At 39.6% G+C, this 23,278-nt stretch overlaps 1 protein-coding gene and 1 long non-coding RNA gene across 12 annotated transcripts in view; one reads left to right on the top strand and one right to left on the bottom strand.

Annotated features, from left to right (window-relative positions):
* The window catches only part of TPD52 (tumor protein D52), a 108,671-nt gene extending 88,839 nt beyond the window's left edge, over nucleotides 1-19,832 (top strand). For 3 of the 9 annotated variants that reach the window (XM_038579588.1, XM_038579587.1, XM_038579580.1), the window contains exons 4-8: nucleotides 931-1,032; nucleotides 2,131-2,157; nucleotides 11,270-11,311; nucleotides 12,791-12,839; nucleotides 17,038-19,832. In XM_038579588.1, the coding sequence (XP_038435516.1) occupies nucleotides 931-1,032; nucleotides 2,131-2,157; nucleotides 11,270-11,311; nucleotides 12,791-12,839; nucleotides 17,038-17,157 (340 nt within the window). In that variant the 3' untranslated portion in view covers nucleotides 17,158-19,832. Of the gene's footprint in view, nucleotides 1-930; nucleotides 1,033-2,130; nucleotides 2,158-11,269; nucleotides 11,312-12,790; nucleotides 12,840-13,155; nucleotides 13,258-17,031 lie in introns of those variants that run through there. The other 6 variants (XM_038579581.1, XM_038579583.1, XM_038579582.1 and 3 more) reach the window with 6 other exon arrangements.
* A 735-nt stretch (nucleotides 19,833-20,567) lies between these two features.
* LOC102156504 lies at nucleotides 20,568-23,247 on the bottom strand. 3 transcript variants are annotated; one of them, XR_005381140.1, is made up of 3 exons: nucleotides 23,154-23,247; nucleotides 22,545-22,683; nucleotides 20,568-21,492 (listed from the first exon to the last, which is right to left on the bottom strand). It is a non-coding gene; the product is annotated as an uncharacterized LOC102156504 (long non-coding RNA). The 3 variants fall into 3 exon arrangements; XR_005381138.1 differs by having other exon boundaries at nucleotides 23,103-23,239; XR_005381139.1 differs by having other exon boundaries at nucleotides 22,952-23,226.
* Between the last annotated feature and the right edge of the window lie 31 nt (nucleotides 23,248-23,278).

Genomic DNA, 23,278 nt, shown 5'->3' with positions numbered 1-23,278 from the left:
CTTGTGAAGATTCTGAAGTGTGTTCTTTATCATTCTGTTCAGTCCCACTTACTGAGCTGGTGACCAGAGGCATTGAGGCTGCTGGCATCCTTACGTGACAGCACTAGGGTCTTTCCACCCCCTTCGGTCCACTTTCTACCCGTATAAGTCCAGGAAACTATCCTTTGACTGTATATCACCATACATTTTTTGTTTTTAATATTTCATCTTGATGGGATAACTAAAAATGCCTGAGCCTTCCTTTCTGTAATGTGGGGATCTTAACCTCTTGGTAGCTATTATCATATTCGCTTATTTTTATTTTCCCTTCACTAATCCGTGGGTAGATGGGAAGAGGGAGGTGGTAAATGGTAGATTTATGTTATAGCAAATACCACACTAAAGTTATCTTGAGTGTCACACCTTTTACATACTCTGCTGAGAGTCTACAAGTCCTTATTTGGTAGCTCTGCAGACATGCGAAATTAAAAAAAAATTCTTTATAGCCCATACAATTTATTTGAATAATAAAGTACATGTGGGCCTTACCTTGCTTCTGGTCCCTTTTTAGGAGATTAAGTTATAAAAGGCACGTGAAGAATTTGATTTCATTTTTGTCTTGTTTGGCTTTGGTGGAGAAGAAGAAGAGGTATAATTTCTTTCAGCCTCTGGCTCATTTTCATCTTTTCTTCATGATTGTTTGCCCCTCACCCTGATTTCCTTGGTCCTGCCTTTCTAGGCCTCTGCAGAAGATCGTGCCTGAATGAGGGGGTAAGCATCAGGTGAAGTGATGATGCCAACCTGGTGGTTGTGAAGCAGATTGGATGTTCTGAAAACAAAATCATTTTAATTTTCGAGAGCTCTCCAAGAGGTGGTGATTATGCTTTAAATAACTATTAGAAAAGGTTAGCTTAACTTTTCTTTGTTCTGTTCTTTTATAATTTAATGTAGATACAAAAAGACTTCCGAAACCTTATCTCAAGCTGGGCAGAAGGCGTCAGCTGCTTTCTCCTCTGTTGGATCAGTCATCACCAAAAAGCTGGAAGACGTAAAGTATGTCCTCATTTCTCCTTGCTCATTAAGTAGCTGAGGCAAATTAAAGTTATGTTGTGGTTGCATTGGTTTCCTGACTTTGGCTGTGGATGATGCCGGATTCTTTTCAACTGAGGGGAGCCCACTCCTTCAAAACAGGAGAGGGGAAATATTGCCTAAAGTATCTTAGGGGTAGCTTTCTGACTTTCAGACATAGCGTTCAAAATAATCATCTTATGAATACATTTAAAGTTGCTGGAAAATTCTGGTTGTGCACTTCTATCCTTCTAGTCCTTCCTGGTCATGCAGGGTAAGTATATCTCTCGCAGTTGCAAGTTTGTGGTTGGGGGCTGAGCCTGTGATCCTACTGGGGACACGTCCAGGAGCATTGACTGCACGCTGGGGCCAAGACCTGCCTTCAGCTCTGTGTGTTACATTGTGGTTACATCAAACCGTGGTGTGATTACAACATGCCCATCTGTGTACTGACTTGTACTCATTTGTAAGCTCTCTCTACATTCATGCTTAGGCCCAAATCTTGATATTGAGCTTTGCTTTTTATTTTGCATTTATATTTTAGATTAGTCTGCAGAGTTTTTGTGGCAATTTTGATAAAACCACTTCACGGTGCTTCTGTGTGTCTCCCCTGCCCTCCTCCCCTATGTTGATTAGAATAGCGCTGAAAGTGAGAAACATGGTTTAAATTTTCTGTGCTTCTGTTGGCATGAAAGTTATTTTGTTTTACCAACAAAACCCTCAGATTGCATGACTTTGTGTTTTTCATTTGTGGGGAATGTAGCTTTTACAACCAGAATTTTGTTGGTTGAATAAGTTTGGCAATCAAATGTATTATACATTGTACCAAAAAAAAAATGACTTGCTTATTATATTTGGACTATCATCATTCTAAGCATTGTGTAATAAACATAGCTTACTTGGATTCTTCTGACAGTTTATAGACATCTCGTAGGTGTTCTCATTTCTTTTTTTGCCAACTTGACTGTATAGCGCTTTGGAAGTCCAGTTAAAACCTTACACAACTTTTAAACAGGTAATTTCATTGTTTTAGATTTACCAGAACTTCCTTTCTTTTTTAATGCTTACTGCGGCTTCTTGCAGATTGCAAGCCTTTTCACATTCCTTTAGGTAAGGAGAGCTTGAACCATCCCTGCAGCTTAGCCGGTGGTGTCTAAGACAAGTGTGCTTAATTAGATTATTATGCCACGTTGGATGATTGTGTTTGTCCACTACATACTTTTCTTGCATCTGGAATATCTTTCTCTAGTGCATACCTATTTCTAAGGGAGGATTTCTCGTATACCCGGGGTAATGGATAAATTAAAAGAATAATTTGACATTGTGGTTTAGGGATATGGAAATGATTTTGATGTTTCTTACTTTTTTTTTTTTTTTTTTTTTTTTTGGGAAAAAGAAGCAGCTTAACCATGGCATACAGAATTCCTCCCTTTTAATGTCTGACTTTGTTTGTTTTTGATGCTTTAATTTCTTTGGTGCTTTTGTCAGGATGTTGGAATTCTTCACCTGGGTCTCATTATGTATCTGTAATAGACTGCATATGTCCCGCCTCGTGATGTTAGTCTCCCATCTTATACAGGTTACTCTGGATATTTTTTTTTATTGTGGTAAAATATACATAAAGTAAAATATACCATTACTCTGCACTTTTCACTACTTGCTTTGTTAGCGTATAGTTTTTACTATCCTTTAATTTCTCTATACATTATATTCTTTAAGTGTACATGTAAAGAAATTTCATGGTTGCAAAAGAAAAATAATCTCTTAGGCTAAAAAACAAGCACATTAAAAAGATGTCAGTCCAAACCATGCCTTAGAGAAGAAGGAATCTTTGTGATGTTGAACAAACCTCTTCTCTGTCTCCCATACAGACTGTGTATCCAATTAGTTGAGAAAATGAAGTTGGAGCAAGGTCTTTAGAGTATAAGCAGGAAAGACAGCATTGGTAGTCTCCACACCTGTTCCTATGAAGGCAGATTGTCTTCTCAAGCAGTCATTTGTGGTAGTCTGTCTTCTTAAGTAAGGGAATATGTACTTAGAGCTGAGGTCTTTCTGCCCTACTGACACTTGGCCCTGGAAGTCAGAGTAAATCATAGGGATGTGTCAACTCTAAAAGCTGAATTATTTAAAGTTAAACCTGTGCTTTAAAAAAAAAAAAATCACTAATAGGAGGTGATACTGTATCTTTGGTATTCAATTAAAAACGTCCTAAGTGGGATCCCTGGGTGGCGCAGCGGTTTGGCGCCTGCCTTTGGCCCAGGGCGCGATCCTGGACACCCGGGATCGAATCCCACGTCGGGCTCCCGGTGCATGGAGCCTGCTTCTCCCTCTGCCTGTGTCTCTGCCTCTCTCTCTCTCTCTCTGTATGACTATCATAAATAAATAAAAATTAAAAAAAAAAAGTGTATTTAAAAAAAAAAAAAAACGTCCTAAGTGATCTAGGCAACTGTTAATTAAGACCATTTTATCTAAGGTTGTCTGTGAGTTGTGTGTGAACAGGTATTCAGTCTCATAATCCATCCTGCTAACATTAGACTGCACTTTGTGGGCAGGTCCAAAGAATAGAACCATAAAACAGATCTGCTTCTTGTACGGAAAGACCTTAAAAATCTTTGAGTGGATGGAGTGGGGGAAAGAAGCAGGGACTAGGAACAAGTTAAGGTGGAAGAGCCCTGTTAACACTGGATTATATAAAACAGTTTTAGATGTGATATAAACAAAAATGCAAGAATATTTATGTAAGTGCTATAGAGGAATGACTCATTAGTATGTGTCCCTATTCTCTATGTGTTTAAGAAGATTAAGCAAATGTCTTATTAATTGGCCAGGGACAGATTGAGTATTGCCACCCTTTTTCTAGTTCCTTAGTCCCTTTTTTCATTTTATTCATTTAAAAAATATCACTGAGGGGCGCCTGGTTGGCTCAGTTGGTTAAGCGTCTGACTCCTGGCTTAGGCTCTGGTCATCATCTCATGGGTCCCGGGATTGAGCCCTGTGTTGGGCTCCAGGCTCAGTGGGGAGTCTGCTAGAGGATGCTCTCCCTCTGCCCCTCCTCATCTAAAATAAAGAAATATTTAAAAAATATGTAATTGAGATTATACTCTACCACTTTTAGTCCTGCTTTTTTTTTTTTTTTTTAAGTCCTGCTTCTAATAACGTTCAGGATTTCTTTTTCTTTAGCATCCATGATTCGTTCATACTGCTTTGAAGAATAAGAGTGGTGGGCAGCGTGTATTGAGGGATAGGACAAAGTTCCTGAAGAAGAGGGAGGGGACCTAAGAGGGATGCCCTGGGAGTTTTTTTTTTTTTTTTTTTTATGATAGTCACACAGAGAGAGAGAAAGAGAGAGGCAGAGACATAGGCAGAGGGAGAAGCAGGCTCCATGCACCGGGAGCCTGACGTGGGATTCGATCCCGGGTCTCCAGGATTGCGCCCTGGGCCAAAGGCAGGCGCCAAACCGCTGCGCCACCCAGGGATCCCTGCCCTGGGAGTTTCTAAGTCTAGGGGTTTTTACAAGAACGTTGGTGAGAATGTTAGTGGGCTGTTTTAATCTGATTAGCCCTCCACGTGCCTGTCACCCAATCAGGATTTTGTCCACACACTCATCTACCTATCAGGGAGTTGTTATGTGGGAAAGGGTGTGGAGGGCTCCTTCCAGGATGGTGTAGGATAATCCTTTTAGGACAGGGCCCCTTGACCCTGCCTGCCTTTCTTCCTACTGTCCTCCAGGATTAATAATATGTATTGATACATGGAGGTTAAAGTAAGACTTTTGATGAGAACTTGGAAATTAGAGACAGGAGATCATCTTCCGAAAGCTAAATTTTATAATTCTTACAGATTAAAAGTTGACTGAAGTCACTTAAGTCATTTCCAGGCCAAGAAGCCCTGATCGTCATCAGATTTAATGTGCTCATATATTATACAAATATATGAAAACATATATAATAGAAACACATAAAAACATACATAATAGAAAATGTACATAAAGAAAGACCACACCTCTAAGATCAGTGACTCAAGGGAGCTGGTACTGGCCCCAAAAACTGTTCAAGGAGAGGGAGCTTAGAGCATAGATTTTGAGGGTTTCATTCCCAGCCAGGCCTTTGCTCCTGGGAGATGGGCAAGAGGTCTCTTTAGCCACGTCCTTGAAATAGTTGGTTAATCCTGTCAACTACCTTTTGTTTTACAGAGTCCATGCTAACCCAGCAAGCTTGAGGCGATGATTTCACTCTCTGACAGGATTGTGGATGATTTGCTGACGTGAATTGTTAGATGCAGCCACAGTTTTCATGTCACATTGTCAATTAATAAATAGGCACTTGGGATTTAGATATTTGTCTTACACCTCAAGTGGGTGGGTAAGAAGGAGGAAGCAGAAGAGACGAGAGACAGAGATCTGTTTTTATTTTTTTAAGATTTTATTTACTTATTCATGAGAGACACACAGCGAGAGGTAGAGACATAGGCAGTGGGAGAAGCAGGCTCCCTGCAGGGAGCCCAATGCAAGATTCAATGCAACTTGAGCCAAAGGTAGACGCTCAACCACTGAGCCACCCAGGTGTCCCAGAGATCTGGTTTTATTTTATTTTATTTTTTAAAATATTTATTTATTTATTCATTTATGATAGAGTGAGAGAGAGAGAGAGGCAGAGACACAGGAGGAGGGAGAAGCAGGCTCCATGCCGGGAGCCCGACGTGGGACTCGATCCTGGGACTCCAGATCACACCCTGGGCCAAAGGCAGGCGCCAAACCGCTGAGCCACCCAGGGATCCCCCGAGATCTGGTTTTAATGCCCTGAGAATTAGGTGTCTGAGGGCCAGACGTGGGACATGGTAATGTGAACTGTCCTGAGAGGCCCAGTAGGGGCAGCCAGCTTCCCCCTACCCCCAGGTGGTGTGTTCATATCCACCTCTCCCTCTTTGCTTATTTTCTACACATACATGCTGAGTATTGACTCATGCCTTTAATTTTTTGAGAGAAACTTTGAAGGAGCTTTCTCATTTTCCTTGGTGCCAGGGTTAAACATCAGTTTTAGTGTTAAAGCATAGTAAAATAACACAGCAGCTTCATTGGTCAGATACTTTTGATATATTTAGGAGGAAGGGCTCATTAACTTTGCTTTTATTTCCAAAGGAAATTTCTCCTCTTTATATGTATACTTCTTTATATAACCCTCTGGATATTTTTGTTTTGGGCTCATTAAAGTTACTCCAGACCATTCTGTCTTGATGCAAATTTCTACCACTTAATGAGGAAAAAAAGTGATGTCTTTTCTTTCAGAGAGTACTTCTTGATTTGAATTCGGAAAGCTTTATTGAACTTTTCTACCTTTCATGCCCATATTTCCTAATTATAGTTACCACAGTTGTTCATCCATTCATTCTTTCATTCAGAAGTATTTATTGAATGCTAACCCTGTGCCAGCCCCTGGTCTAGACTGTGTGGTTCAAGTTACCAACTGAAATAAACAAACTGGGTGCAATATGACAGTTTTAAAGAATATAATCTAATGTAAATTAAATGTTAATGTATGTTTCCATTAAAAATATCCCTAGTACTAATAATGGTGAATAATTGCCTTCCAGGCAAGGCTCTGTAGTTACTCTGAAGTAGGTGCCTTTTTTTTTTTTTTTTGATTGTACAGATGAAGAAACAGCCACAGAGAGATTAAGTGACTTCCCCAAGGTCACACAGCTAAGGGGCTATGGCCAAAATTTGAACCTAAGCAACACTATTTCTGGAGCCTAAATTCTGTTTCTCTGCATTGTTTTGCGCCTCCTCACCACCCCCAAAGCAGTTATAGTTAAAGAATATGCCCCTCTAGGCACTGCCCAGCAGTTACTTTGGTTTCTCACCTACAAGAAATTACTGTGAGGGCAAAATGGAATAATGATGCACAGATAGCATGCCTGACACTCAGTAGGCAGGTTAACCATTAGCTCTTCCCCTCCTTTCTCCGTGTACCACCTCCTCCTCCTTTCCTTCCTCCTTCCTCCCTCTGTGCCTTCTCCATTATTGTGATTAGAGAGGTAAAGAGATCAAGTAACTGTGAAAGAAACAAGAAAAATATTTAAAAATCAATTCAGCTTCTTAAAAGATGAACTTCTCTAAAGTAAGTGTAAGATCGAGAAGCATTTAGTGAGAATCTGGTTGGCATGTGGTTTCTTTTTTGGTCAGTGTTTTGAGGAACCCAGACTTGTATTCCTACTTTTGATACCATATTTAAGAGTTACAAACCAAGCTGGGAAAATTTTAACAAAATTTGCTGTATTGCTAATGAATCCTCACAGTGTGACTATTAGACGGTTCTGGTCCAGCAGCAGCATGGCTTTTTCTTTCCGGAGTTTCCCATATTCTATTTGAACTTCAGTGGAATCGGAGATGTTATGTAAGTTGAGGCAAGGTGAAGCTTTGTGTAACTTTCCATAGGGAAGCTAGAAGTGTGAGAACAGCCGCCCTATAGTTGAGTTACAAAACTAGCCACCAACAAAATTGAATTTCACCTAAATACGGATTTTGCGGAGAAGTTCAAATACCTGAATGGACTAGAAATTGCTAGGTACTCCTTGTCTCCCTACTAAAATGGCTATCTCAAAAGCAGGGAGACCTGTACTTTTTTTTTTTTTTTTTTAAGATTTTATTTATTTATTCATGAGAGAGAGAGAGAGAGGCAGGCAGGCAGAGGGAGAAGCAGGTTCTGTGCAGGGAGCCCGATGCAGGGACTCGATCCTGGGTCTCCAGGATCACACCCTGGGCTGAAGGCGGCACTAAACCACTGGGCCACCGGGGCTGCCCGAGACCTGTACTTTTTGAGAATTTGTATTAATTTGATTTCATTCTCTGTTCAGTGAGTACATTTTTAATCTTATTGGGAAATATGAAACCTATAGAAGCATTCACAATCAAATTCAAGTCAGTGATTCATCACAAAGTAAACACCTTATTGTTACCACTTCCTTGCTTTTCCTTATCTATTCCCACATAAACATTTAGTGTGTGTATTCTTCACTTTGTCTCGGCTGCTAATTGAAGTTTAACAGTAGCAAGTGTGATTATGTCATGATCCTGTAAAGGACTTTAGGATCCTTTGAAGGCCCTAAAGGACTTTATTTATTTTTTATTATGGTATTTTTTAAAAAATATTTTATTTATTTATTCGTGAGAGACACACAGAGAGAGGCAGAGACACAGGCAGAGGGAGAAGCAGGCTCTATGCAGGGAGCCCGATGCAGGGACTTGATCCCAGGACCCCAGGATCACAACCTGAGCAAAAGGCAGATGCTCAACCACCGAGCCACCCAGGTGCCCCCTTAAAGGACTTGACTTGCTACATTGTTTCTTAGATTTCTCCGAGTGATCATTTTTAACATTCTTCTTTAAATCACATTGCAGAAATCACTGGGGCCTGGGAGGTGCCCCAAAAGTGCCCCAAATTATCAACTTCTGACTTGATTTTTTTGGAAGCATATTGGTAGTCCTTTACTGTAGTAATGCTGTAAAAATCAAACATTTAAAAAATTATCTGTATTTCCAATATTACTGCTTTCTCCTGACTGCTGACCTTATTTGTCGGTTTCCCCTTTCTTCCTGACCTCTCCTTGCACTGATGGTCCACTACCATCTATCTCTTACCCGATCAGGGGAGCCCCCTTGATTAGATTCATGCATAGCTCTCCACTGGCTTCCTGTTTCCATTCTCCACCCCTTGATAATTTCAGGTGATGGTTACAGTTTAGTTTTTCAATTTTTATGACCCCGGAGCTTATTTCTTACATAGAGTAATCCTGAAGTAATTTGCTCCCCAGATGTTAAATTTACGACAGTCTAGTTGATGCATTTAGAATTCATTTTATGATGGTGTCTTCCACTTTGCCTTTGACCTGTTCCCTCTTAACTGGCCTGTATGCTGGTTCAAGGGGCACAGAACTCCCCAAATGGCTGTTGGAAGGAATGAGGTTTTATGTGGGTGCTTAGGGATAGTGGCTAGAAATTTGTACTTTCTTCACTTATTTCCTCATTTTGTTGATACTGTTGAATTCAATCTGTGAGTCCCATGAACAAGCATTTTATCACACATTCAGCCATCATTCTCCATTCTTTTGCCAGAATTTGGTCATTTCTGCCAAAACGAATGTCCTAATGAAGAGTCTTGGTTATAAGGAACAAAAATATTATGTAAATTACCTGACCTAGGAATGGGCATGTATTACACAGAAAAAGAGTTTTTTTGGGATCCAAAGAGAGGAGAAAGGAAGCAAGCCCTGGATCCACCCAGACTAGCCCTGCTGATTGGAAAGCTGGTAGAAATCAAGGTCACTTCCCGAAGCTAAGGAAACCACCCTTCTTCTCCATTTCTGTTCTCTCCCCTGCATGGTTCTCTCTGCCTCCTTTCCTCTACGTCTCTCTCTGCTTATGTTCAGTCCTTTCTTTGGGAACTGGCTTCCTCTGCATTCTTGCAGCTTACCCTTCCTGGTCCCAAAAAGGTCTTCCTCAGCATCTAAGCCTACATTACCTTTTAGCTCATGCACCTAGCCACTAACTGACCAGTGGCTTAATGTCCTAATTATGAATTCCCATCTTAATTGTCCTCTTTTTTTTTCTCTTTTCATTCTTAATGATCTTTTTTCCTTTTCATTCAGTCCAATTTGTAGATCACCAGGTTAGTTGCGGTGGGGTAGAGCTCTCCTGATCCAGTTAGCATTGTTGATGATGATGGAAAGTGGCTGTGGAAATGTGATTATGCAAACAGCTTCTTTAGAAGAGTCTAAACTATTATAAACTATTGTAATTAATACAATTAGTATTATAAACTAAAAAGGAGGATTTTAATTAATCTCTGTCCTTCAAATATGGATCCAGCCCACTGCAATAGATCAAGCAGGAAAAGAATGAACAAATCCCTCCTGGAATATAGTCTTATACCTGAGGTTATCTACCTGAGGTTATAGTATAGAGAGAATGGTGAGGAATATGGATATTTTCCTGTGTTAGGTACCTCAAGTACAAAGATGTCTACATATTTTACTATCTTGCCTATGTGAACTGCCAGCCTATTTTGATTCCCATCAAGATCATACTTCATGTCATTACATATTAGTGTGAACTAGATTTGGGGAGCTTCTCTTGAAACACATTGTCATTTGTAACAATGGAGTTTTTAAGAAAACTAAATCACACAATATTCAAATATATAGAGAATACTTTGGACTGTCCAGCATAACTGAAGGAGAGATTTCCTATCAAAAAAACTGTGTCAGTGATCAGAATATTTTAAGCACAGTAACCATATCAGCAATTTATAGTGACTTTGTGAGCCTCTAGATTAAAGTACTTTCATCTTGCGAGGTGGTCTCTATGGGAGATGGCTGAGAGTAGATAACCTTGAACCTGAATGGATCAGTCAACTGCATTGCCCTGGAGTAGTTGGTCCTAGTAAAACAAAGGGCCAAATGTGATTTGAATGACCATTAGGAACAATTAGGATGAAGTACAAGCACCTCTTACTAGAAAATTGTACTACTACTAAGGAGTGATCTGTAAATCTCACTTAAAGTTGTCAAATAGGTGATTTATTTTGGTCTGGTCACAAATATGTGGGAGAAAGGCAGCTGCTGGAGCCTTTCACTAGCCTCACGTGTGTGTGTGTGTGTGTGTGTGCGCGCGCGCGCATGCATGCGTGCCTGTGTGTGTGCTTCGTTTTTTGAGGGGAGGTGGTGAACATTGATTAGGAGTCCAGAAGACCCAGGTTCCATTCTCAATTCTGCTGTAACCTTGGGTAAATTGTCTAACTTCTGAGCCTTGGTGCTAGATGCAGATATAAGTGAAAGGATGATAGGGTTTTCAAAGTGCTATAAAATGCAAGGCTGAATTATTAGCTCTATTTACCACATAGGTTACATTGGCTCATGAAGGGGCACCTGGCTGGCTCATCAATGAACATGTGACTCTTGATCTTGGGGCCATGAGCTCAAACCCACATTGGGTGTAGGGATTATATAAGTCAATCAGTCAAACTAAAAAAAAAATAAGAAAATATTAAATTAAAAGAAAGGCTCATGAATAAAAGTAAATTATGTTGAAATAACTTTGATCCCCTCCACCTCAAAAAGTAGATTAAGTCTTCATGGTGCCAAAAGAATAAGCCCCTAGAAAGCAAAGTTTTCTAATGTCTAATCACTGTACTAACTTCATGTCTGTCTCTTTTTAATGCTGCCTTAGTATCCGCTCCATTCAACATTCAATTAGCATGCCTGCTATGAGGTAAAGTATATTTTTACAAAATGTAGTTGATCTTATGCTTTCTTGTTCTTTATTTAGATGTTTAACTCGAACATTTCTGCAATAGGGAACTAGGGTTCTGCTCTAAATAAGCTGCACATCCACACTGTATCGGTGTTTAGTTGCTCTTCATATGATGTTAAGTTGCATCTTCCTATGATGTTAAGATGGGTTCAAGAGATCCGTTAGAGATTTGTGATTTAAAGAAAAGAATTCTCGAATTTATTTTGTAAACCTATTAAATTGTTTCATATCTTCAATCTGCTTAATTGAAAAAGTGACCACTTCCTAATAAAGCTGCTTTTCCCCAGCTATATAGGTGTCCCACCACATTTGTCTACATTAGTTTTAGTTACACTCTGCTTTTCTTCCATCCTCCCCATTTCCACTTCTCACATCCCATTGTGCCGTTTAGAGTCCAATGTGATTGAATTCTACTCTCCCCTTTTACCAGGAAATTCGTGCAAGTGGTGTATGTTATTAAGTATGTCATTACCCCACTTAACCACTCTAGAGAGGTAGAGAATTTCTAACAGTATATGCTTTGCTTCACCTTTAGTAACAAGTAGAGCTTGTTAAAACCCTCTGCTTGCTGGGCCCCACCTCTGGTTTCTGATTTCTGTAGGCCTGGGGTGGGACCTGAGAACTTGCATTGCCAGCAACTTCCCAGGAGCTACTGATGCACCCGAGGGGCCACCCCTTGGGACTGGCTGTGCATCACCACTGTGGGAGGGAGGAAAACCCTTGTTCTTTCTTTACCTTTTTCATCTAGGTAATAGGAAGGATATTTGAGGTCAGATGGATAGTATAGAAGCTATGGAAACCCAGTTGTGAACGACATAGGTGCTGTGATCCTTCTCAATTAATATAGGAATGTGAAGGCAAGGGAGCGGCTTTTCATGGGGTAGCTTTATGTAGACAAAATCACATTTCTGTGTGTCTCCCTTCTGGTCTCTCTTTCCTCGTCTCTAATGCTGTTCCCTGAGAACCAGGATCCCTATTATGGAATCTTATGTGGTCTGCTTGTCCAGCTTGGCGATGTGGATTCATGTAGGGCTCTCTTGTCAGGCAACATGGGAATTTAAACACAAGTTTTAGAGTATAGTACCTTAACCAAAATTAAAGTATCATGACTAGATGGCTGGAGAAGTGACCGAATTGATGTTTTACCTGGTTTTGTTCCCTCTCCTCATACACATACTTGACTAGGTCTGTTATCCCATTTGTCTGAGATGGGCTGTCTGTGGAACTGGAAGCGTCGTTGTAGAAATCTTAGAACAGAAATTGATCATCTTACCTAATAATGTCGATTTGTGTGTGTGCCTGAACGCATATGTACAGTTAAATAGATCTGTCTCTTTGGCTCACTGAGAAACGTGGTGAAGAGGAATACAATTAATGATGTTTGCAAAATTTGTGAAATGTTTTTGTGTTTGTAACTCTTTTTCTTTCTCTCCATAGAAACTCCCCAACTTTCAAATCATTTGAAGAAAAGGTTGAAAACTTAAAGGCAAGTAGTGATGAATAGGATCTTAGTGATGTCTTACTTGGTACCTTGATTTTCTTTGCTGTGGGTAAATTATTCTCATTACTCTATCTTTCTAAAAATACTTAAAGAGCTTTAATAACTTTATACTATACATTATTATGGGTGATATGTACTTTTAAGCAAGTTTTTGAGTGTATGTTGTAGCATGGTAGATGCTAAATGCTGAAAGGATATGTATAATTTAAAAAGCAATAGTACTTGAGAACTTTGTGCTGCTGAAATGTTTTTTTGAAATACTTTTATAATTGAACAAAACTTAATATAAATTTTGTTGCAGAAAATTAACATTGTGAAAGCACAAAAAATAATGCAAAAAAAAATTGGTCCTACCAGCAAGAGACAAGCCATACATACATAATGGAACTACATCATTATGCTTTAAGTAAGAATTAACCAGGGATCCCTGGGTGGCGCAGCGGTTTGGTGCCTGCCTTTGGCCCAGGGCACGATTCCTGGAGACCCGGGATCGAATCCCATGTCGGGCTCCCGGTGCATGGAGCCTGCTTCTCCCTCTGCCTGTGTCTCTGCCTCTCTCTCTCTCTCTCTGTGTGACTATCATAAATAAATAAAAAAATAAAAAAAAAAGAATTAACCAAATACAACATAAATATTTTCCTCTGTCATTAAATATTCTTCCTCAATACTATGTTTAATGGTTTCTTGCATGTACCATATGAGATATTGTTTGTTCAGTCCTCGGTTATTAGACATTTTTATGATGATGATGATGCCGTGGTGATCATTATTGATGATTCATGGTTTTATTTTTTGATTGCTTTGATTTCAGTGAAGGTGGGCATTTTTCCATGATTAGCTTTATTATTTTGTAAATTGTAGTATTTTCAAGATTATATTCAAAATGATAATATTATCAACTCTTAGGATCACAAGTGACTAGAAAGGGCTGTCTAGTTCCCATCCACTGCCCAGTCTTCTCTACAGTTTGTGCAAAGCCAGTATTTCATTTCTTTTTAAACTAAATCTGATCATTACTGTAGATGTTTTTTTTAAGGATTAAAAGTATTATCTTAATCTTAAACATTCTATATAAATTACTTAAAAACAAATATTCAGATTTGGTCTCTCAGAACTGTGAGTCACTTATTTCTAAATGCACCTTTCTTAAATTGCAGAAGCAGGGGATGATTATGGAAAGAAAACCAAACACTGTACCATGATCTGGACCTTTTTTCCTTGCACAAACATGTATACATACCTTTTCTGTTTCTACATAACTGTATAAACACTTTTCAGGAAGGAATCACACTGCACACACCATTCTAGAGCTTGTTCATTTAGCTCCCACTAGCATATGTGCTCTATGATCCCTCAGACACAGGGACCCTCTCTGCTTGCTGATGGTTCTCAAGGGCCTAGACTAGTCCTTGGCACATTGAAACTACTTAGTACATATTTGATGAGCAAAAATACATCCTAGTTATTCTTCCAGGTCAGTATGAGACCTGCTTTATTCTTTTTAATGCCCAGTCACGTATTTGAAAACAAACGGTAGGAAGTCAAGGCTTTTACTATGATTTGATTCTCACTTTTGAGGACTATCTTAAGCCTCTCCTTGAAATCAGCCTTAAGCATTATTTTTTGAAATGTCTGGTTGGAAAACCAGACAACTGTATTTTTTTGACACTGAAGATGAGGAGAAACGTCTAGCTCATTCAGTGTATACTCTCCCTCTGAGTATATTTGGATTCTATAAATTGTGGTGAAACTTGCTTTTGGGGATCCCTGGGTGGCGCAGTGGTTTAGCGCCTGCCTTTGGCCCAGGACGCGATCCTGGAGATCCAGGATTGAATCCCTACATCGGGCTCCCGGTGCATGGAGCCTGCTTCTCCCTCTGCCTGTGTCTCTGCCTCTCTCTCTCTCTCTGTGACTATCATACATAAATAAATAAAAATTAAGAAAAAAAAAAGAAACTTGCTTTTGAAACATGATTAGGCACCATACAAATAAAAACTTTTAACTTTTTAAAAGTAAAGTTAATCAAACAGATATCCTCGCCCCCCCCCCCCCAAAAAAAAGCTATAAAATATAGTTTTATGCTTGGGATATGATTTTGCTAAATTACATTTATATTAAATTAAGCATTAGGTCTACATGCACTTATGTTTAGATTTTGGATTGATTCATCGATCTGTGATTATTGAGCATTTTCCATGTGCCAGGGGTAGGCCCTGGGGATACCACAGCGAGCAAGAGACACAGACCCTTTCTGTAAGATGTGTAGATAATTTAATGGCCATTGAAAATAAAACGAGGTAAGGTGCCATGGCAGGGAAACTCAGGGATGCAGTGGGGACCAGTAGCAAGAATGTCTGATCAAGCCTAGGAGGAAGGAAAGAGTGTTTCTCATAGGATACTAATATAAGTGGAGGCCTTTAGGTTGAGGTGAATATTTGAAGTTTTGGAGCCCTTTTGAGGACTACCAGGAAGTTTGCTGTGCTATAGGGTAGTGACTAGGAAATGAAGCTAGGGTGATGGGTAGGCCACACTAAAGAATTTGGACTTAGGGCAATGGAAAGCCTTTAAAGGATTTTAAACAATGTGGGTAGTGTATTCTGTGCATTTTAGAAAGATCACTGGTGCCCTGAAGATCTGAGGGGAGAAAGACTGGACTCGGGGAGACTGGTTAGGAGGAAGGAGTTGTAATCCAGGCCAAAGATGGTGGTGGAGTGAATTCAAGGTAGTGCTAATGGGACAGGGTTGAGAGAGATTTAGAATTTAGAAAACCCGACAGCCAAAAAAGTCAGTGATTGATTGGATCTGGAACAAGATGAGGAAGGATCCAACGATGATTCCCAGCTATCTTGACTAGGCCAACTAGGTAGACATTACAGCCATTTAAAGTCTTAAAGAATAGAGAAGGGACCAGTTGTGGGAGGGGTTCAGCATTAGACATGTTGAATTGCAAGGGTCTTAGTATTTTCCTATAATTAAGAAATATGTTTTAATAAATTTAATAAATACACAGGGGACACAAGTTGTACAGATTTTTCCAAACTATTCAGACATTATGGATGGGAGACCAAGGAGAGTGAGAAAAAATTTCAACTAGATTCCAACTGTTAATGTGTCTGTAGCTAGTTAAGACTGAGCTAAGAGCAGGGTCAAGTTAAATCTACTGAGTGGCACTGTGAAGTACTGACTGTTTTTTTTTTTTTTTAATTTTTATTTATTTATGATAGTCACACAGAGAGAGAGAGGCAGAGACACAGGCAGAGGGAGAAGCAGGCTCCATGCACTGGGAGCCCGACATGGGATTCGATCCCGGGTCTCCAGGATCGCGCCCTGGGCCAAAGGCAGGCGCCAAACCGCTGCGCCACCCAGGTATCCCTACTGACTGGTTTCTTAATGTTAGCTGTCCTGTTGGTCAGTAAGGAGATGTAACAGAGTGAGCATAGATGTATCAGTGTTATTAGGGATGAAGTGACATAGTAAGCATTTTGAAAAGCATAAAGTATTATACAAATGTTAGGCCGACTTATTTCTGCAGACAAATGTTTATTGACAAAATTTCAGGCCAGATAAATTGGAGTAGTGCTTCACAAACTGTAACTTGTTGAGGAAGCCCTGGAGATCTCTGTAGATGGAGTGTGGGGAGGCTGGTCTGAGTCTACATTTCTAATAAGCTCTCAGGTGATGTTGAGTCCACACTTGGACTCAAGTCCTCGCACCACACTTTTAAGTAGCAGCGGGTTAGGAAGTTTACACTGTAACTGGGAAAAATAGATCTATTTCTTTCGTTATATGCAGTATTTCTTGCATGCGTATAGCTGAATGAACAATCTGATGGAATACAAAGTGGTACGTAAATATAGAGAGTCTTCCAATAGATTTATTTTAGAATAAAAGGTCCTAAAGTTTTTCAGACAAATTTTCCTGTGAAGAACTATGAGCAGATGGGAAAGAAGAGGGTGGGTAGAATTTACCAATCTGAATATTTCAGCAGAGAAGCCCACATGGTTTTCTATTAAAGTGCACGGAACACTGCAACAGAACTAACTTCAGTACAAATATAATCGTCACTGGGCTATTGGGTTCCCGACTGATTTGTTCTTCAAAGTAAAATTTGAGTTACTTTTTTTGCAGAGTCAGCTGAGTTTATGTTTCATGATGTCTTGTCTTTTTTGAACTTTTTTTAAAGTCTAAAGTAGGCGGAACCAAGCCGGCTGGCGGGGATTTTGGAGAAGTCTTGAATTCAACTGCAAATGCCAGTGCCACCGCCCCAGAGCCCCTTCCAGAACAGACTCAGGCGAGCCCGTGAAGTTCTTACCTTTGTTCTGCTACCCACTGCCAGATGCTGCAAGCAAGATCCAAGCACATCTTGTCAACATTCATTGCTGTGAATTTCTACCAGATGTGCTTTTACTTAGCTTTACATATTCATTTGACCAAATAGTTTGTGGGTTGAACAAAATAAAAGTATCTTCACCTCTGTTCCTGGGAAACACCCTTTACTGTGCATTTAAGGGCCCCAATTTAGGAAATATCAGTATAAAAACACACATAATTCCTGGGGATCCTCATTAGAATGATCTAAGAAGCTTCAGGTTATCGTAATTGCTTTCCTACTTCACAAAATTGCTCTGGATCTGGGATGCCAGTTTGATCTTTGTCTTCAATATGATTTCTTGTTTCTTTCTTGAACTTCTGTGTATTTGATTGCTAACTAAAATTTTCTTTAAAATTTCCTGAATCCTGGTTATTAAAAGTTTTGGCATAATTTTCTTTACCTCCGAGGAAAGAAAGACCAGCTACAAAAAAATATTTTTGAATAAACATTGTTCTGATAGAAGGTATCTTCTATTTGTTTGTCGGAGACAGCAGACTAAGTAAATCCGCTCTACATCCAATTTGTTATAGTTTGGTAAGTGACCATGACAACGTGTGCAGCGGTTCAAAGTCCTGGGTGACTTGAGAGTAGAACCCTCACATCCTTGTCACCATTTGTGACAGTAACCATTTCATTGTATTTGTTATTATGGCACTTCTCTCAGCTTACTTTTCATGAGACTGAATTTTTGGTTTCAGAGTAAGTTGCAAAATCACATTCTGAATCGGGCATATTGTAATTACCAGTCGGTTGAAATAGGAACACTCTCATCACATGTTCCATTCAAAAGCCTGAACGTTTTTTAGATCTCAGTAGCTGTAAAAATGCTAAAATCAATCACATTAGGGGATACATTGCTGTCTTCATTTAATTCATTTAGCAACATTTAAAAAAATAAGCACACAAAATTGTATGACTAATATAACTTGAAAAGATTTGATACTAAGGTGTTGGTGGTAATTCCTGAGGATTTAATGCATTAATGAAAATCAACTCATTGTTTTCTACTTGTTTTCGGTGTGTTAGAAATTATAAAATGATACTGTAGATGTTGCCCTACTTTGAAAAAATGGCAGGGCTGAATGAACCAAAGCCTCTAAAAGTATCTGCATGGAGGCCAAGGTACTCTAATCTAATAGTTACTTATTCATCACTATTACCTTTTCACTATTCTGTGTATGGTTATGGCCTATAATGTCGTATTTGTTATTTATCAAGTTGTGATTGTTTTATTATTGTTTATGCCAAATGTTAATTGCCAAGCTTGGAGTGACCTGAGGCTTTTTTTTTTTTTTTTTTTTTTTTTAAAAGCATGACTAGATTTACTTCAGGATAAATTATCTTATGAAAACCAAATTTGAAAAGCCACAAGTGTTGATTGTTCTAAGTAACATGCTGCCATTCTTGATTGCTAGAGCTTTTGTTATAGCACTTTAGATGCAACTGAAAATATGCTCTAATTAAATGTAAAAAGCCTAATAAATTCTGTATATCTGTAGTATAGGTCTCAATATTTATTGTGAGACCAGTGGTCTGGAAACAGCTTGTATTAAATAATCAACTGGTGTTTATGCAAAAAAAAAAAAAAAAAAATTTTTTTTTTTTTTTTTTTTTACTATCTGCTTTAAATCACCACTTAACCATGTCAGACTAACATATAAATTATTTCCTTGAAGAGGCTTTACGGCTGTTGCCCCAGTTGCTGAAGCACTGTCTGGAAGAAGTGGATCTGTAGAAATTTGTCTTTTTATAGAAATACTGTGGTTACTCAACATAAATTATTTTTTTCCAACTAGTCTTTCATTTAAAAAAAAAAATATCACATCATCTTTTTAGCACATTGTTTCTTGGATGTCCTGCCCTCTCACTATCTTTCAACTTTAGCTGAGTGAAGTATATTCAGATCTCTACTTTATAATGAGAAATGATAGAATAAGGAGTGGAAAATGGTATGGGGAGTATGTGGCTATTGGTGATGGTTGTGAAAGAAACTGGAAAAATTGCTTTTCCAGACATCTGCCTATACTTATTTTAAATAATCTATTGAAAAGTACTCTGCATCTTAAAAGTAGTAGTAAAAAGTAGTAAGAGATTGAATTTAGAAAAACAAACATATGGACTTAGAAGTATTATTCAAAATAGTCTTTGTGGAGGATTTAATATTATGAATTCACAGATAGTTAAGAAATTTGGAACACAATAATTACTAAAAATACCAGAGGGATCCTGGTCATTCTTTTGAATTTTGTGTCTGACACTGTAGGAAAACAGTAATCTAATAGGGAAATCTCAGATATTTAAGAGTTCAAGAACTGTGACAGAAGAAAATAATCCCAAAATTAACCCCTTTTTACAAAGAAATATTTTCAATTTATGGAGTTTGTGGGATATAGCAAGAATTCTCATGTTTATGAGGCCAAAGTAATCAATGGAAGAGAGAATTCACTGGATTATCCTTTTAGTACTACTCAAACTACTGACATTGAGAACAAAAATACCTTTAATTTGGAATCACTGTTTCTGGATCTGTTTATCACGAAATGCACACTGTATTTTTTTTTTTTTTTGTATAGTATTTGAACACAATAAAAATTCTGTAATTTGGGTATGGGTTCTTTTGTATGTATTATCTGTCAAGGAAAGAGGTGAGTCCATTAATAGAACTTCTCTCCAGACACTTCATGTCCTAGGTATGGGAAAAAAAAAACCCAACCCATTAGTAGCTATATGGAATTAGTGTATTAAAACTGAACAAGCTACATGTTGACAGTGACAATTTGTTTATATATGTAGAGGAGATGCTGCACAAGGTCCTATGTCAACTTCACCCATGTTTCTTTACAGCTCTTAAGAGCCAGATGAAAAATCAGATTTTTTGCCCATAGCGAAGAAACACTTGGCAATAAATTAATGACTGTCCCCTTGTAATTGGATTAGTTACACAGACCATGTTGGGTTAGAGTTAATATAAAGCATTATCACTTTTAAGTATGCCTGCAAACCTTATGCAAATAATTTCCATATTCTGACTCTGAAATTAAAATGAACCAAAATCAGAATGAGCCAAAAGAAACCCACTCTTAGTTTATAAGCCCCCAGAGGGGCAGGACCTACCTATACCTAACACTGGCCAGGATTTCATATTTACATAAATGATGCTTGGTGACTAAATTTCTTGCCAACTCTCCTACAGAATTTTGAATACAGAATGAGGTTGGTTGGTAGTGTGAATCTTTTTTTTTTTTTAATTTTTTTAATTTTTATTCATTTATGATAGTCACAGAGAGAGAGAGAGAGAGGCAGAGACATAGGCAGAGGGAGAAGCAGGCTCCATGCACCGGAAGCCCGATGTGGGATTCGATCCCGGGTCTCCAGGATCGCGCTCTGGGCCAAAGGCAGGCGCCAAACCAAACCGCTGCGCCACCCAGGGATCCCGGTAGTGTGATTCTTTAAATTGGTGGTCTCCCAACCATACAGTAAAAACCTAACACAATTTTGTTGTTGGAATATTTATAAGTGGGTATGATCTTTCTCTTTAACATTCTCCTTTTCAGCATGCTTTGGTCATCTCCTTGGTTTCTAGGATCAATTCTCCATTCTTATTTTCCAGTTTGACTATTTTCTGATATTCTCTTCTTCCCACTCCTCAAGTGTTCTTGCCTGTCCCTACTGATCTTTCATATGATCTCCTTAATGATCTTAGTCATTTCAGCCACAGAGATAATATCTTTAGGGTAATACTATTATCTCCCAAGTATATCACTAGTCCTATCCTTTTTTCTAGGTTTTTATGCATGCTTTAAGAGACATGAATTTCTAATCACACCATCCAGACATTAATAGCCACTTCTTATTAAGCTTTCAGTATGTGTTGGACATTTTCACTCATTTCTCTTAAGTCTTTGCTCAAGATTGTGGCAGGGTAACCATTTTATAAATGAGATTACAACCATTAGATGTGCAGCCAGGACTTGAACTATATTCTGTTCACGTTCCTTGCCGTCCACCATGGCTAATATTTTTACAAAGTGTCCGAATAATTTGCAGGCTACGGGGGAAAAGGACTGTATTTTTTTAATAAAGCAGGAAGGAAGGTGTAATGCAAGGAGCAGAACAGGATCAGACTCCCTAAGGTGCCATCAAGATGTTAAACATTAGAGCTGATGTTACAACTGGTGTTGGTATAGGACAAACTGTGTAGGTATCTCCTTGTTGATGGTATTACCGAGTCCTTTACAGTCCCTCTCAATTCATACTTCTAATGTTCTACCAAAGATAAAGAACTAAGTAAGCATAACTTGAAGTCAGTTGACACAAGCTGTTTTATACATTAAAAACCTCAGGATCTGTCCCAAAATGTCAGGGAGTTTATCATCTGGGTGAGGTAGGACATGAATATAATAAATACATCTATTGAATTTTAGAGCTGGGACTTTAGTAATCCCATTTGTTCCATAGCTATTGATTTAGTTAAATTTACAAAGCACTTAAAATTTAGCAAGGGGCCCAATGGCTTGGCTTTACAAGTGAAGAAGCCAAATCAACGTTACATTGGTTTTGCCTGAGATCAGTATTACAGTCAGAACTAGAACTAAGGGGTTCATAAGGTCACTAGCCAATGCTCTTTACAATTTACCACTTTTTCCTGAAGGGAAGTGTTAGTAGCAATAGCCACAGATAACAATGCAAAAATGTCTCCGGTCAGACTTCATTAATGGTCAAAAGACATAAACTGTGAACGTGGCAAGAAGAACACCCTGGAGTAGAATCTATCTCAAAGCCCCCTAGTGAATTTCTAACAGTGACCCTACAGTTGGCTATGGTAATAAATTGTGATTCCGACAATCAGGCACGGTCCCAAGGTTAGTATACTTCTAGTGTTCTGTGTATCATCTAACCATGCAATCGATGAGAACACCAGAGAGATTCAAAATCCATAGTCAGGTATTCTTAAAACGGGCTGTGGTCATACATAAAAATTCCTTCTATCAAGGTACTTGCAAATGAACTGTAAAGGGGCTTGCCTCCTCCTCTAAAATAACTGGATTACTATAAAACTGGGTAGAGGACGGACGGACGGACAGCTTAGTTTGTGAACGGTTAAGTATGACGTTAGGCTCAATTTTGAGAAGGGGGGGCAAATTCTGGGAATTAACATCGGTGGGGGAAAAGGGAGGAAAGCATGAGTGAGGGTGGGGGTCTCTGGTAGAGTCTGTCTAGGCCCGTTCCGAAACGGGATTCCTCGGAAGGGACTGGAGCTATCTACAGGTGACAAAAACCTCTCAGAAGGGTTGACTTTTGAACATCAGTGGACTGACCTCAAGAAGAGGTGACGAGAGACCACCTTGGACCCAGGATTCCACAAACGTTCGCTGAACCGCACTGTGTGCCCGACGTCAGGGATCCAACAGCCAACCAAGACTTCACAAAGCTGGGGGCGCAGACGCCAACACAACCCTGTAAATAAACCAGGCAGCAGTACTGAGGGTCGCTGAACGATATAAAGGGAACCCGGGGAGTCCGGTTGAGTGTGTCTGGGGTTCCAATTCTAAATATGGTATAATCACGGAGAACTTCGTATTGGAGCAAAGACCCGAAAACAAGTCTTTAACGGCCCTTTGGGTTTGTTTCATTCATTCATTCATTCATTCATTCATTCATTCATTCATTCATTGATTCATTCATTCATTCATTCATTCAGACAGGGAGAGAGGGGCAGACACACAGGCAGAGCGAGAAGCAGGCTCGGTGCAGGGAGCCCGACGCGGGGACTCCATCCCGGGTCCCCAGGGTCACACGCCGGGCCGAGGGCGGCGCTAAACCGCTGAGCCACCCGGGTGCCCCCTCTGGGTTTTCTAAAAGCCCAGGCGGCGGACCAGCAGGCGGCGCAGGGCCGGGACTTGCAGCAGGACAAGGACGAAGCTCACAGTCCCCCGCGGAGCCATCTCTCCCACGCCGGGGCCCACGCGCGGTCCCGACGCCCGCCCCGGCACCGCCGCGCCTCACCCGCGTCCCGCAAGGGGGTGGGCCCCTCGTTGCTCCGCCCCCTGAC

The sequence above is a fragment of the Canis lupus genome, chromosome 29 (assembly GCF_011100685.1).
Source record: "Canis lupus familiaris isolate Mischka breed German Shepherd chromosome 29, alternate assembly UU_Cfam_GSD_1.0, whole genome shotgun sequence".
NCBI lineage: Eukaryota > Metazoa > Chordata > Mammalia > Carnivora > Canidae > Canis > Canis lupus.
Note: the sequence above shows the minus strand (reverse complement) of the source record. Positions and strands in the feature narration are given on the sequence as shown.